Genomic DNA, 17,356 nt, shown 5'->3' on the forward strand with positions numbered 1-17,356 from the left:
GGATGCCCAAAAATATATACAATTGGACACTTTGGTCAACATTACTCAAGCAATAGTTTGTCACAATCAGAAGTGTCTGGATGCTTACGGTAACCACTTTCAGCACCTCTTGTAATTGCAGAAGTCAAATGTGACTTGTACTCATCTTTTGCTGTTAGTATATATTGAGTATTACAATTTTCATACAGGTTTTTCCTTTCTTAAAATGTGCATACTTCTTTTGGCACTCTGTGTGTGTGTTTGTGTGTGTGTGTGTGTGTGTGTGTGTGTGTGTATAACAAACACACAGAAGAATGGAATCAAACTGAAAACCCAGAAATAAACCCACATAAATATGGACAGGTAATTTTTGACAAAGGACCAAAACCATATAATGGATAAAACAATGCCTCTTGAATAAAAGGTGCTGAGAGAATTGGAAAGACAGGTGCAAAAGAATGAAACGACTGCTATCTGTCACCGTGTACCAAAATTAACTCAAAATTGATCAAAGACCGAAACAGAAGATCTGAAACAATAAACTGCATATTATATGTGTATATATATATATATATGTAAATATATATATATATATACACACATATACGTTTTCTTCTGTATGTATATGTGTATATATATATACACATATATATCAAAATAGTGAATGTTTAAAAAAATTATTGCAGTAAAAGACACATTGCCATTAATATCCCTTAAAATACTCCCCCTTGTTTCAAATGCACTTATCCCATCACTCTTGCCACTTTCTGAAGCTGTTCTCAAAGTCTTCAATTGTGAGTGTCTTTAGTTGCACTGCCGTGGCTACCTTGATGTCCTCAGTCAATACAAAACATTTACGTGTCATGGTCATTTTGACTTTGGGAAGAGCTAGAGTCGCATGGTGCTAGCTCCTGTGAATAGGTGATTGAGGACACACCATAATGTTTTCTTTTTTTTTAGTTATCAGTTTCAGGTGTACAAAACAATGTAATAGTTAGACATTTCACCCCTCACAAAGTGATAACGTTTTTATTTGACAGACATTGCCATACCAGAAGCCATGTGTGACACAGAGCCTTTCCATTGTGATCACAATATATGGTGAATGCTGCTGCCAAGTGCCATCCAACAGAAAGGCAGGGATCTTCAATACGGGAAGCAGAATGTCAAACCTTAGTAACAGTGTGTAACAAGCTTCAACTTGTTCGGTGCTGTAAGTTGGGTGTGAGCTGTAGTTGAGAGAAGGTGTGTTTTAAAGTGTGCCATAAATCATCCTCCATCATGACAATGCTCCATGTCACACACTGTTTCTGGTATACGGCAATTTCTGTCAAATGAAAACATTACAATGTGTCTTCACCCATCTTATTCACTGGATCTGGCACCGTGCGACTTCTGGTTCTTCCCCAAAGTCAAAATGATTCAGGACATTGAGGCAGCCACGACAGCGCAACTAAAGACACTCACAAAAGAGGACTTCCAGAACCGCTTCAGAAAGTGGCAAGAATGATGGTATAAGTGTATTCAAAGCGAGGGGGAGTATTTTAAGGGGGATTAATGGCAATGTGTCTTTTACTGTAATAATATATTTTTTTATTTAAACATTTACCATATTGTTTGATCACACATAATGGAGTATTATTCAGCCTTAAAAAAGAAGGAAGCCTTGCTGTTTGTAACAACATAGATGAAGCTAGAGGACATTATGCTAAGTAAAATAAGCTAGATTGAGAAAGACAAATACTACATGATCTCATGCAATATGTGGAATATAAAAATGTCAAACTCATTGAAACAGAATATAGAAAGGTGGTTACCAGGGGCTAGGAGTGGGGTATGGGGAGATGTTGGTAAAGAAATACAAAGTTTCAGTTTTGCAAGATAAATAAGTCCCAGGGATCTAATGTACAACAATGTGAGTACAGTTAACAAATATTGTACCCTATACTTGAATTTGCTGCAAGGGTGGAACTTAGGCATTCTAACCACTCCAAAAACTGTAACCATGTGAGGTGATGGATATGTTAATTAGCTTGATTGCAGTTAATATTTCACAATGTATATATATATATATATATATATATATATATATATCAAATCACCAAATTGTACATCTTTAATATATACATTTTTAATGGTCAAATATAACTCAATAAAATTGGGGGGGGAAGAATAAATTAAGACAAAAAGCTTAACAGGTGGTAGTGAATCTGGAATTGAAAGAACATAAATAATAGCTAACATTTACTGAGTGTTTACTATATGCCAGATATTCCACTAAGTGTTTTTACACTATTAATATTCCCACATAAGGAAACTGAGGCAAAAAAAATGTGATGTAACTTTCAGCTGAATGGTCAACTGGGATGTCAACTCCACACAGTGTAGTTTTACAATATATGCTCTTGGAAATTATGTCTACATCCTCAATAAAAGAGCTATTTGAAGAAATAAATAATACAACTTTAGAAACACATAATTGAGGGCATAAGAGAATGTTAATCAATGATAAATTTTGAGTCTAGGTGAATGGGTGATGCCATTATTAAAAACTGGGGCTTGACAGTATAATGAATGGCAATTGTATCTGTATTTTCTGCTTTGCATGACTGTCAACTCAGAGATGAATGGCTTCATTGCGTGCGAGAGGCAGTATCCAGATGAGGAAGAGCCTCATGGCTCTCTGCTGAGAGAATATCTACCAGAGACAGATATATCACTCTCTGAGACCTCTTGAAATGAACCTTAATCTTTGGAATGAATCAGGCGTTTCTGCAACTTCCTCAGTTCTAAAGAACCTGTGGAGTACCAGCAATAGAGAAAAGTATACCTAAGTTGCATGCCAAGGTGTAATTCCAGGTAGCTTTTTACCACTTACTGTGTTATCATTGGCAAACTATCTCTGTAAATAGCACCTATATCCACCTCAGCCACCCAAAACAGAAATCTGTGAGTCATCAATGTCCTCTCAATCATCAACATACTTCCTTCTCTCCACATCCATTCCCAACATCCTAGCAAGGCTCTCATCATTTTTTGTGTGAATCACTACAGTGACCTTTTAAATGGTCTTCCCACTTCCATTCTTGCACCTCAAGGCTTCTGCCAGCAACCACTGCACTTATATGCCCTATCAATGCTGGGTTTCTGTTATTAGAACAAGGCAAGCTTATTCCCATCTCACCGCTTTTGTACTCTACCTAGCTAAGAACAACAGTCTTTTCTCACACTTTTTGCACAGTAGGCTCCTTCTTATATTAACTATGTTATTCAATGTAAGAGCCTTGTTTAGATACTGATTTGAACAAACTTTCAAAAAAAACCATTTAGGGGCCGGCCCCGTGGCTCAGGCGGTTGGAGCTCCATGCTCCTAACTCCGAAGGCTGCTGGTTCAATTCCCACATGGGCCAGTGGGCTCTCAACCACAAGGTTGCCAGTTCAATTCCTCGAGTCCTGCAAGGGATGGTGGGCTGCGCCCCCTGCAACTAAAATTGAACACGGCACCTTGAGCTAAGCTGCAGCTGAGCTTCCGGATGGCTCAGTTGGTTGGAGCACGTCCTCTCAACCACAAGGTTGCCAGTTCGACTCCCGCAAGGGATGGTGGGCTGCACCTCCTGCAACTAGAAATGGCAGCTGGACCTGGAGCTGAGCTGCGCCCTCCACAGGTAAGCCTGAAAGGACAAAAACTTGAAGCTGAACGGCACCCTCCACAACTAAGATTGAAAGGACAACAACTTTACTTGGAAAAACGTCCTGGAAGTACACACTCTTCCCCAATAAAGTCCTGTTCCCTTTCCCCAATAATAAAAAAATATATTTAAAAAAAACACATTTATTAGACAACTTGGGGAATTTGATATTAAGAAATTTTTATGCACTAGTAATATTGTGTTTATTTTTAAATCTTTGTCTTTTAAAGATATATTATGAAGTACTTATGACTAAGGTAATAGGATGTCTGGAATTTGGTTCACAATAATACAGTGTGGATGGGGGAGGTGGTAGGGGTATAGAAGAAACAAAATTGGCCATATACTGATACAGTTGTTGAGCTGGGTCAGGGGTACATGAGAGTCCAGTAAACTATTCTACGTTTACACGTTAAAAATCCAGGTTTATAAATATATTTCTATTTATTTACTTGTTCATTCATTCATTCATTTATGGCCTGGATCATTACAGTAGTCTCTTAAGTGGTCTTCCCCCTTTCACTCTTGCACCTCAAAGCTTCTACCACCAGTCACTGCACTAAATATGCCCTAGCTATGCTAGACTTCTGTCAGTTATTAGAGCAAGGCAAGCTTATTCCCATCTCACAGCTTCAACTATATATACACATATACATATATATATAGACGGTGCCAAAAATTGTATACACATTTTAAGAAAGGAAAAAATGTATTAAAATTATGCTGATGGTAACCACTTTGAGCACCTCTTGTAATAGCAGGTGACTTGTATTTATTTTTTGTTATTGGTATATCTTGAGCATGACAACTTTAATACAGCTTTTTCCTTTCTTAAAATGTGTATACAATTTTTTGGCACCCTCTATAGTTACTGGAATAAGACTCCATCTAACAACTCAACATGGAGGAGAAGCAAACAAAACATTAATTAATAGGATGATTGTCATGGGAATGTTGGGGCAATGCAACCTGGAGATCAGTCACCTGATCATAGCCTCTGGGCATAGCAACTAGGACTCTGGGTCCTTCTGTACAAATCCTAACACAGCAAATGTAACACAGCATATGTTTCTAAGACAGGAGGGTCCCTTCCTTGTCAAGGGTATCCAAGTCTCAATTCTTAGCTGGAGATGATTTGGGAGGAGGAGTCTCCCAGGCAGAGAGTATAAATTGATGACTGACAAGCTATATCTGGTATGTAGGCAGGTTTTTTTGAATTCATGGTGTTATACAAAATTTTTAGTTAGATGCTAACATTCAAAATCAAGGACATTTGACATAAAAGTCTTTATTTGCTGCTTTTCTTTAAAATTTGAGAAGTTTGGTAATATGTAATTGGAGTTGATTGACAGTTCTCCTTCAGATGGGGAAGGTACCCCCCAGTTTGACACAATCCCCAGCTGGTCTGCTTTACTTATTTTTTCTAATGTGCACCATTTTTCTTAATGTGAACAAAGGTGTAGTATAGGTTGGTGCTGAGCTACAAAAGCTTGTTATAATTTCACTTAGTTTAAACTACCTTTGAGCTTTTGAATACTCATAAAACCTGTGGGACTCTGGTAGCGAAGGAGGGAGTAATGTCTTAGCTGCCTCAATCTTTGCATAAGCGTTATGACTTCTCAATTAGAAAGACACCCAGGTGCTCAATGGGAATGATGACTATTCAGAAGACACCAGACTTAGTGTATTCATAGGCAGGCTTTATAAAAATTACCTTAGAGTAGGAACAAGACATAAGAGTAAAAGCCATGAATGGAGCCTGTGCACATGAGTATAAATGGATCAGTCTGTTTGAAGCTTTCTTCTCTTCCTATCTCTCACAGGCTGTGTGTGTGTGTGTGTGTGTGTGTGTGTGTGTGTGTGTGTGTGTGCGCGCGTGTGTTGTAGGGGTGGGGTGGAGGTGGGCAGACCTGTATGGATTCTGCGGTGGGCTTTCAGGTGAGAGCTTTTGGTGTACACTTTGCTGCATCCTGCAAAGTCACATTGGTGAATCCGTCTTCTCTTCAAGTCAAGGGACTCTTCTCCCTGCATTTGGGTCATTGTTGCTGGTCTGAGCAAATAAAAAGAAAAAAGAAAGAAAAAAAGAAAAGAGAGAAATAGGGCCAAAGAATAATTTCACAGTGGAAGCTAAATAGACTTATATACAATGGGACCACCTCATACATGCTTTTAATTTATGCAAATTTAACATTAGGCCCCCAAAAGAAATAATTGAAATAGTTCAAGCAATTCCCTCAACTAGGCCATTCTGCTCAGTAAGTGCAGGTTCTAGGAAGTGGCAATGTTTCCTTGGGTAGTTCTGTTCCCAAACAGTGTGAGCATTTCACTCTAAGTCTCGTTCTTATGTTTCAAGAAAGGTATTTTTCATACAACATGTTTTGCTAAAACCCAAGCCAACTACTTCATTAGTTCCAACACTGGAATAAAAGGCTGCTTTGAACTTAGAGAAATAGTATGCAACTGTACTTTGTAGGAAATTGAAGATTTTTCAAGGGTAAAACTGATAACCTACAATTAGAACACAACTCCACCATAACATGCATGTCTATGCACATGTGTGCACACAAACTCAAACCACTGCTGGGAAGGCAGTTTTCCTATATTTTACTGTCCTCAAATTCTTACTATTGTGTTTGAGAATTTGTTCCACTTCTACCACAGACACACACATATATACCCAGAGACAGACTTGAAATAAATCAAAAGTACTCACTCTTGCTGTAGTCCCTGAATACCCTGTAAGGCCAAGGATCCACTCTCATTTGCACTCTCCTCACTGTCACTTGGGATTTCCAGTGAAGACATGGAGGTGGGGTCAACTTTCACTAAAAACAAAGAAAAGGAGCAGTGTGGGCTACAAAATATATATGCCTCTTTCATCATTTCCAGGATTCATAGTTTGACCCACAATGAGAAGTAGCAGCAAGAAAGAGAAATAATGAAAAAGCAAAGATAGAAGAAATGTAATTATATTGAAGCAAGAGAAGAACATCTAAAATTTTTAGCATAGCAGGGAACAGAAATTCCTTTGAGGGAAGTATAGTAAGGAAATCTCTTGTACCACTAGAATAAGCTTCTCTAGGATAGTGAGTGAGACAGGATAGCTTTCTCAAGGATACAGTCTAATTATGATTCAACTCTATCTCCAGCCCCCAGGACAGGGTCTGCTGAAAAGTCAGGTTTAATGCATGTTTATTGAACCGAACTCTCTGAATAGTTCCATGACTATCCTAAGATCAATATCTAGGCTCACCCCAGTGGTGAGAACATCCTTTGGCTTTTGTGCTCCTAAATAGAAACAAATCAATGAGATGAAACACATACCTAGTACCTAGCAGGTGCTTGATATATGTTATATCCTTCCCTTCCACCTATGTTGGGAGAAGCCCTCGAATATTTCTTATTATCAATTACTGATGTTTCTGACCCCTAACAAAACTCAATCAGATGGTCAACAGTCTCCTAGACCTAGTTAAAGCTTCAAAACTTCTATATAGAAGAAACTTTAGGGTGGCAATAAGATTGAACAGGGGAGGACTTGGCTAGTGCAGTTGTCTCCATACATTGATTGTGTATCATTCACTAAAAAGTGTTAAGCATGTATCTCAATATGTATGTGTGTCTGCATGTGTGTGTGTGATATAAATGTATTAGTATATTAAAATTTTGTGTATATTATTAAAAATAAGCAAAAATAACATGTAAGGGGTGAGAAAATGCAAATGTACATTTTGATAATTTCTTCTTGTGCTGTAATTGGTTTGTGCACCTCCCCCACCCAAGGTATTTGGAAGACCACTGGGCTAATAGCAATGGTCTTAACTTAGCTCAAAACTACATTAAACACTTGTAAAATTTATTCTGTTTATTTAGAGTGGTTCTGGTGGACTGATGGTACTATGGGGGTAACTCAAACCCCTGTCAAATAATCCCTTGGTGCTATAACTGTCTTCATATCAGCACCTTCTCAAAAAGAATTTTATTTTCCCATTTCCTTTTTCGTTTGGCTATCCCTCCCTATTTGAGAACTGATAACCATATTTTGATTAACCCCCTCAGGGGATCCCCAAAACAAGATGATTATGAACACTTATCATTACCAAAACTAACCACTATCCAATGATGGCATTTTTATTCAAAAGAATACTGCAAAGTATCAGCAACTTGATGCTTAGAATGTTGTTTTTCAGTCTTCTACATTCAGTGATGGAATAATCATAAGGCACTGAATTTCAAAGGCAGAAAACTTTTAGTAAATGTGTGTGTGTATATACATATAATATATTCTGATTCCTATTCTTTTCCATTCACATATCTCCCCTTTGGTCTTTTTAATTCACAATAAACATTTACCAGTTCCTCAGTTGACAAGGATTTGAATCCTCTCACCATCCTAATTTCTCTTCTCTAATTATACTCCAATTTCCCAATATCCTTCCTAAGGCACAACGTTTAAAACTGATTGGAATTCTGCAGACGTGGTGAAGCTAAATATCTTGAACCACTTCAAGAAGCCATATAATTTTCTTTGATCATTCCCGATTACAAACTAAAGTAGATATGCTTCCAGGAGGGGAACTGGGTGACTGGGAGATTGAGGTAGAAGGGAGACTTAATTTATACCTTTCTGGATTCTGAACTTACTGTTAAAATTAAGCAAAAGGAAACATTACATCATATGAACTCTCTCCAGGGCACATTTTCCAGTTTTTTCATCAAATTATTTGTTGCAAGACAAATTATCAAAAAAAGAGAAATACACAACTATTACCACTGTGTTAGGTTCTCTGGAGACGCACAAAGAGAAATAAGATGCAGTCTTGTCCTTGAGGAATTTACTAATTCAGTTGGGAAGAATGCCCATATACTTGCAATACACGCAAGTAAAAAAGTAAAATGGGACTGGCCCGGTGGCTCAGGCGGTAAGAGCTCCATGCTCCTAACTCCGAAGGCTGCTGGTTCGATTCCCACATGGGCCAGTGGGCTCTCAACCACTAGGTTGCCAGTTTGATTCCTCAAGTCCCGCAAGGGATGGTGGGGAGCGCCCCCTGCAACTAAAGATTGAATATGGCACCTTGAGCTGAGCTGCCACTGAGCTCCCAGATTGCTCAGTTGGTTGGAGCATGTCCTCTCAACCACAGGTTTCCCGGTTCGACTCCCGCAAGGGATGGTGGGCTGGGCCCGCTGAAAATGGAAACGGCGACTGGACCTGGAGCTGGGCTGTGCCCTCCACAGCTAAGACTGAAAGGATGGCAACTTGAAGCTGAACGGCACCCTCCACGGCTGGGATTGGGAGGACAGCAACTTGACTTGGAAAAAGGTCCTGGAAGTGCACACTGTTCCCCAGTGGAGTCCTGTTCTCCTTCCCCAATTAAAAATAAAAAAGAAAAATGGAGGGTAATAGATGCTAAATGAGGAGGAACACAGGGAAGATGGCAATATTTCAAAGACTATTTTATCTGCAGGGAAGAGAAAATGTACAGTGTTGGGATATGCAGGAGCTAAGGCTGGCTACCATGTTTCCCTGAAAATAAGACCTAACCAAAAAATAAGTCCTAGCATTATTTTTCAGGATGACATCCCCTGAACATAAGTCCTAATGTGTCTTTTGGAGCAAAAATTAATATAAGACCCAGTCGTATTTTTGGGGAAACACGGTAAGTATGTAGGGCTAGAAACATTCTCTACTTGTCCACCAAAGCATTCCTAATGGCACAGAAAAGTAAACACATTCTTCTGGAAAATCCCAACGTGGGTGCCTTAGTAAGCTAAAAACTATTTTTGAAGTTTGTGTTTTATCTTAAAAGGTTATTCAAATTTTACATTTTTCTCTTTAACAAAATCATTTTTAAAATATAAAATGTTTTAGAATTATTTACTATCAAATCATATATAGGTTCCAGGAAGATACATAGTATCTCATTCAAGAATATGCATACCCCAGTTTGAGAAGCATGGGGTAAACAAAAAAGAGTCACTGTACATTCTTAAGCATTGAAGACACATGAAAAAAAAACAGTATTTATGAAAGATTACTCTTGAAGCTGTGCGAGGATAATTGGAGGGGGTGAAAAGAGATAGGCGATAGAACAACTCAAAGAGAGAATAGATGGATGAAGGTGAGGCCCAGGAAAGGGGTACATTAATGCTCACCTGATCCAGCATTTTTGCCATCTCCTCCAATGAGTGGGACTGTAATGGCTGCAGGGTTCCCATCGGTAGGCAAAGTAGTATACACCATGGGCAGCGACTGCACCACTACTGGAATGGTCTTCAGGCCACCAATTTTATTTGGCAGACTGACTGAGGGGATAGTGTGAATCACATGTAAGATCTGCTGGCCACCGGTGCCCTGAGAGGAGGCCAGGATAGAGCCTGGAGTCAGCACGGTAGGGATGCTTGCTAAAGTGCCTATGTCAGATGTTGACGTGGACACTACAGGAGTCTGGGGAGCAGGTTGTGGGTTGGGAGGACGTATTGGAGCTTGCAGCATGCTGGCAGGCTGGAGAGGAGCCTTGGGCTTGTGAAAGGAGAGGTCAACAGGTTCCACCTGGGGCAGGTTGAAATCATTAGCCAGAAGTTCTTCTGGTGGCTCAATCTTGATGTCATTAAAAAGTGATGAGTTCTCCATGGGGCTAGCATCCAGGAGAGGTGGAGATGTCACATTACCTTTGTCTGCTGTCTTTGGGGTATCTCTGATCTGAACAGAGCCAGTGACCTATAAAATAAATAAACAAATGAGAGATGCAAAACAGTCAGTGTTAGTGCCCTGAAGAAGAGATCTGTGAGCAATGAAAGAACTTTTCATTATCTTTTCATGGACAGAATATAGAAAGAGTTTAAAGAAATGAAGCAGGAGTACACTAAAGACGAAAAAGGAAGGGAAACTTTACTGAGCACCAGTACTAGGCAATGTATCAGGCAATTGATACAGATTGTTTTCTTCTTTAATCTTTACAATAATTCTGAAAGATTAATTAAAGTCAACACTTTCTCCATATCCACTATAGGTGCTAAGCCAGTGAGCACACACATGAATAAGGAATAGCCACAAAGTGCATACTAATATACTAGCTATAATGATAGAATTATGTGAGTAGCTTAAAAGTCATACAATAATAAGTGATGCAGCAGACATACAGGAGGTGTTTTAGAAAAAGAAAATGGAATGATTTATTCTATCTAGACAGGATCAGGGAAGGCTTCAAAGAGGAACTGAATTTTAGATAGGTCTAAGAGAATTAATGAATTGTCTAAGCAGAGAAGTGGTAAGAAAGATACTCCTGTCTGTAGAGTTATAACAGACAATATGCATAGGAAATAATGATGCAGCACAGTCAGTTGTATTATATGCAAAATCAAACTATCCAACTTTTAAATTTAAAAAATACAAATTAAATGAGAACTTCACATGTTATAAAATAACATAAAACCTCAACCTAATTAAAAACTTTTTAAGAAGTCCATGAATTCAAAGGTCAAGAGTACTGTGAACTGCATATGTCATTGGACTCTGGACTTTGAAGATGGCCTTGGAGATGGTGGTGCTATTTTAGCCAGTAAAAAAACAAGGCTCCATTCTCTGTCATGATTATATTTAAGTTATGGGAGTTCTGAATTATGAGAGATGTCCAAGAATGCATCTTTTACCCAAAATCCAACTATCTTTTATTTTGTATATTTGGAATACGAGGGAACGTGGAGTTCAAAGAATGGCTGATAAAATATAATTGTTTTGAGAAGAGGAGTGACATGAGCAGAGCTATTTCTGTGAGATTTAACTAGCTCCTCAATAAAGGATAGATTGAAGGAGAAATAAGACTAGAATCAAAGAGACCAAAGAGGAAGCAAGAGGAAAATTTTGGTGAGACATTTTTGAGACAATTGGAGACATTTGAATATTGACTGGATATTGGATGATATTAAGAAATTATTGTTGATGTTTAAAGGTTATATAATATATAATACTTATGATTTTTAAAAATTTAGGTAAGAGATAATAAGGGCCTGAACTCAGAGAATGATGAGGGTCAAGGAGAGGCAGTGACCTCTTATTCTGACTTCATTTAAAAAACCATTAGAATATGCTGGGAGTGAGTAAAGAAGCATCTATGTTTCATCTACAGAATTTAGCCAGACTGACATCTGCTTTCTACCTCTACTATGCTATGACACTCTTGTTTTTTGTTTTTTAATTTACCACCTCCCACTACAACGCAGGCCTTGTCTGTGGTCCAAATATTGCTTCAATCTGCTCCTCTAAGACATTACTCCTGTGATTTGTCCCACTGTTTCACATACTTCTAAAGTAATCCCTCATGGGTAGATATGCTCCACCCAGGTAAGGGGTCACTAAAATTCTGTCAGTGGTTGGGAGGTGGAGGATAGGGAGAGGAAGTTGTCAAGGATGGCTCTGCTGAACTCAAAAATTCCTTGCCCTCTGAACTACCCAAATCAGCTTAAGCTCCTATTTTCCCTACATTTCCTACGTATCTCTTCATCTGACTAGTCCTCTTCTCAGATTAAAGAGGCAGAATCCTAAGAATCTCTAAAGAATAGGAAGAAGTATTTCTCTAGGCTCTCTATCATGGAAGTCAGCAACATGGAGAAATAAAGTTACAACAGAAAGCATAAGGAGAGGTGAAGTGTAGTATTTTCTAAAAGAATATTGATTGTACATGAAGATGTAGAAATAAACACTAAGTCTGCCAATATTCATTAAAAAAAATCTAGTTAAATATTTATAGATTTTTGGAATCTATGCATTAGGTCCACAAACATAAAGGAGCTAAAGTTTTGAATTCTAAATATAAAATGGAGATTATTTTAGCAAACTTACTGTCCTTTATTAAACAGGTGTCATCTCAAACACCATGAGTGTTGCCTACATAATGCTATTAGTTCATAGTCTTTTACTTAGTTGGTACTTGATCCATAGCTATTCATTTTATTGAAAAACATATTATTCAGGAAAATCCAAAATGGAAACTGAATGATGAAAGTACAGAAATTGACGAATAATCTATTTTTATTGACTTGATAAGATGTTGTAGGCCCCTACTTCAGCAAACCATCATGAGTTGTCCTTCTATAGACTAAACGTACCTTGTGCTCTACCAATTCTTCATACAAATGCTACCAAGCAATAGGGCTTTAATCATTACTCCTCTTCTGACATCATCACAAGACTTTGAAAGAAATATTGGAAGGCCAGCTGTTTGGAATTAATTAATAGTAGCTTTTTATTAATTTATTTTTCAATTATACTTCACATACAATATTCTATTAGTTTCAGATGTACAACATGGTGATTAGACATTTATATACCTTGTGAAGTGATCACCCCAATAGTACACATCTGACACCATACATAGCTATTATAATTTTATTGATTATATTCCCTATGCTGTACTTCACATCCCCATGACTGTTTTTATAACTGGCAATTTGTACAACTATATCCCTTACCTATTTTACCCATCCTGCCAAACCCCTTCCTTTTCAGCAACCTTCAAAATGTTCTCTGTATCTATAAGTTTGTTTCTGTTTTGTTTATATGTTTACTTTGTTTTTTAGATGCCAAATATAAATGAAATTATATGGGATTTGTCTTACCAGTCTGACATCTTCCACTTAGCATAATACTAACTAGGTCCATCCATGTTGTCAGAAATGGCAAGATTTGTTCTTTTTATGGCTGAGTAATAGTCTATCATATACATGTACCACATCTTCTTTAACCACTTGTCTATCAGTGGATAGTTAGGCTGCTTCCATATCTTGGTTATTGTAAATAATACAGCAATGAACATCAAGATGCATATATCCTTTTGAATCACTGCTTTGGATGACTTTAAATAAATACACAGAAGTGGAAGTGCTGGGTCATATGGTAGTTCTATTTTTAATTTATTGAGGAACCTCCATACTATTTTCCATAGTGGCTGAACCAATTTACAATCACACCAACAGTGCATAAAACTTTCCATTCTCCATATCCTCATCAACATCTGTCATTTGTTGATTTATTGATGATAGCCATTCTGACATGTGCTGATATCTCACTGTGGTTTTAATTTTCATTTCCCTAATAATTAGTGATGTTCAGCATCTTTTCATGTGTCTGTTGGCTCTCTATATGTCCTCTTTAGAGAAATGTCTCGCATACATGTGTCTTCTGTCAATTTTTAATTGCATTTTTTTTGAGCAGTATAGGTTCTTCATGTATTTTAGACATGGATCCTACATATGACATACCATTTGCAAATGTCTTCTCCCATTCTGGAGGTTGCCTTTTAGTTTTGTTGATGGTTTACTTTGAGGTGCAAAAGATTTTTCGTTTTATATAGTCCCATTTACTCATTTTTGGTTTGGTTGTCTTAGCCCTAGGACACATATCCAAAAAATACTGCTAAAACCAATATCAACGAGTTTATTGGCTACGTTTTCTTCTAGGAGTTTTATGGTCTTAAGACTTTAATCCATTTTGAGTTTACTTTTGTATATGGTATAAGAAAATGGTCTCATTTCATTCCGGTGTGTGTGTGTGTGTGTGTGTGTGTGTGTGTGTGTGTGTCCAGTTTTCCCAACACTATTTATTGAAAAGACTCTCTGTATCACATTGTACATTTTTAAAATTAAATTTTTGGGGGTGACTATTATTACCAAAGTTACATATATTTCAGGTGTACAACTCTGTAATGTATTACACCTCACATTGTGTGTTCACCTTAGAGTCAACTCTCTTTCCATCACCATACATTAGACCCCATTTACCCTGTTCTAGAACTCCCCAACCCCTTACCCTCTGGTAACCCATAAACTATTGTCTATGTCTATCAGTTGCTGTTCCTTCATTTTATTGCCTTGTTCTCTTGTTGTTTTCAGTTTTATATACCACATATCAGTAAAATCACATGCTTCTCTATTTTTTCTGTCTGACTTATTTTGCTTAGCATCATAATCTAAAGATAAATCCATGTTGTCACAAAAGGTACGATTTCATCTTTTCTTACTGCTGAATAGTATTCCATTGTGTATATATACCACAACTTCTTTATCCGCTCATCTATCGAAGGACATTTTGGTTGCTTCCATGTCTTGGCCACAATAAATAAAGCTGTAATGAACATTGGAACATACGTGTCTTTATGTATGAATGTTTTCAGATTTTTTGGGGGTAGATACCCAGGAGAGGGATTGCTGAGTCATACGGTAATTCTATTCGTAATTTTTTGAGGAACCTCCACACTGCCTTCTATAGTGGCTGCACAAATCTGCATTCCCACCAACAGTGGATGAAGGTTCCTTTTCCTCCACAGCCTCTCCAATACTTGTTACTATTTGTCTTGTTGATGACAGCCATTCTAACTAGGGTGAGGTGACATCCCATTCTGGTTTTTATTTATATTTATCTGATGATTAGTGATGTTGAGCATTTTTTCATATGTCTATTTGCTATTTGTATGTGTCCTCCGGAGAAATGTCTCTTCATGTCCTCTCCTATTTTTCAATTGAGGTGTTTGTTGTTGTTGTTTTTGTTGTTGAGTTGAATGACTTCCTTGTATATTTTGGATATTAGTTCCACATTGGAGAAGCCGTTTGCAAAATTCTTCTCCCATTCACTTGGTTGCCTCTTTATTTTGTCGATGATTTCTTTTGCTGTGCAGAAGCTATTATGTTTGATATAGTCCCATTCATTTATTTTACCTTTTACTTCTCTAACCTTTGGAGTCAAATTCATAAAATGCTCTGTGAACCCAAGGTCCATAAGTTTAGTACCTGTTTTCTTTTTTTCCTTTTTTTTTTTACCTGTTTTCTTCTATGCAGTTTGTTGTTTCAGGTCTGATGCTTAGGTCATTGATTGATTTTCATTAATATGGTACATGATAACAGACAACAGCCCAGTTTCATTCCTTTGCATGTGGCCCTCCAATTACCCCAGCACCATTTATTGAAGAGGCTGTCTTTCCTCCATTGTATGTTTTTTGCTTCCTTGTCAAAAATTGTTTGTCCATATTTATGTGGGTTTATTGCTGGGTTCTCAATTCCATTCCACTGGTCTGCGTGTCTACTTTTCTGCCAGGACAAAGCAGTTTTGATAATTGTCACCCTGTAGGACAATGTAAAGTCAGGGAGTGTGATACCTCCAGCATTGTTCTTTTTACTTAGGATTGCTTTGGCTGTTTGGGGTCTTTTGTGGTTCCATACAAATCTGATGACTTTTTTCTTCTATTTCTTTAAAATCTGCCATTGGGGTTTTTGGATCAAAATGGAAGCGTGAGGTGAGCCTCTGTAAAGGTCCCCTGGAATTTACAACTAATCGAACAACAATAACTCCGAAAAGGACTCCCTGCACAGCAGACAGGCAAGACGAAGAGGCCCACTACTGAATTCACCTAAAGATGGGACAATCGCGCAAGCAGAGGAGGAGGAGGGAAGGGAAAAGTGCGGAGACGGAGACGTGCAGGCGCAGGACGCAGGCCTAGCTCAGTGCTCCGAGCTCGCTGCACCCCAGAACTACCGCAGCTGTGGGAGACGGAAAAACTCAGACTGCTAGGGCACCACTTATAGCCCCCAGGGCTGAGGGGCCAGCATATAACACTGCTGAACCCAACGATCACGGCAGAGACCTCAAAGGAAAGACTGAGGGAAGAAGGCTGAAAACAGTGGTTTAAGCCCTCACTGCCGAGCAGAGAACAGAAGCCTTATGCATTCACACTAGCCGTCCCCTCTCTACCCTCCCAGAGCTCGGCCCACCCCCAACTGACCGGTGCTAGAAGCAGAACAGTAGCAGTGTCAGATCAAAAGAACAGAATATTTGCTGTTCTGAGAACTATGGACAGAAGACACAGATTCGCAACCCAACTAGTTCTGGCAAAGGGGAGGGATCTGTAAAAGCAAGACCGGCTGTGGTGGTGATCGCCACCATTGCTCTGGGCCACCTCTCACAACACACCCGCCCCTGGCCCCACCTATCTGGGCAGATACCTGCAGGAGTAAACAGAACTGCTGAAATATACAGGCTCTGAATCTGTTGCAGGAAGAGCTTTGGAACTTCAAAAGCTCTCCGCATCCCCACAGGGACGTGGTGCCCTATAACCCGGGGGAACTGTTAACAGAGGAGAAGCCCATTTCCCAGGAATACCCCCATTGTGTGAGAAGCTGGAATAGTGAAGAGAAAACATAGCACTACAGTGTGAGAGAGAGAAAAAAAGTCTACAGTCGGAGAGAAAATAAAACATTCTACCAACAAGTACTGAAAAACAAAAGAAAGACCTCTTCCTATCATCTTGCTGCAGAAGCCACTCCTGTAGATGTCTAGGAACAGAAATAATAAATCAGTAATTGCCATGAATAACCAAGACAACAAGACAGCTCAGAAAGAAAGTGAAAAATCTCCAGAAAAGGAACTTAAAGATGTAGAAATACGTGACTTAAATGACAGAAAATTAAAGATTGCAGTTCTGAAAAAACTCAACGAGATGCAAGAAAACACAGAAACGCAGTTTAATGAACTCAGAAACACAATCAAAGAAAAACATGAGCATTTTATGAAAGAGATTCAAATTTTAAAAAACAACCAAAGAGAATTTCTGGAGATTAAGAACTCAATAGAAGAAATTAAGAATGAAATACCCAGTTAGGTAGTAGAGTTGACCAGATGGAGGAAACAATCAGTGTCATCA

At 38.4% G+C, this 17,356-nt stretch overlaps 1 protein-coding gene across 5 annotated transcripts in view; it reads right to left on the reverse strand.

The window, feature by feature from the left end:
• KLF8 (KLF transcription factor 8) overlaps positions 1 to 17,356 on the reverse strand; it is a 261,686-nt gene that overhangs the window by 46,965 nt on the left and 197,365 nt on the right. For 2 of the 5 annotated variants that reach the window (XM_081042620.1, XM_081042621.1), the window contains exons 4-6: positions 9,822 to 10,386; positions 6,382 to 6,493; positions 5,579 to 5,718 (exon numbers count right to left, since the gene is read on the reverse strand). In XM_081042620.1, coding sequence (XP_080898746.1) covers positions 5,579 to 5,718; positions 6,382 to 6,493; positions 9,822 to 10,386 — 817 coding nt within the window. Of the gene's footprint in view, positions 1 to 3,483; positions 3,651 to 4,455; positions 5,719 to 6,381; positions 6,494 to 9,821; positions 10,387 to 12,773; positions 12,883 to 17,356 lie in introns of those variants that run through there. The other 3 variants (XR_013992940.1, XM_081042623.1, XM_081042622.1) reach the window with 3 other exon arrangements.

This window comes from Rhinolophus hipposideros (genome assembly GCF_964194185.1).
Source record: "Rhinolophus hipposideros genome assembly, chromosome: X".
NCBI lineage: Eukaryota > Metazoa > Chordata > Mammalia > Chiroptera > Rhinolophidae > Rhinolophus > Rhinolophus hipposideros.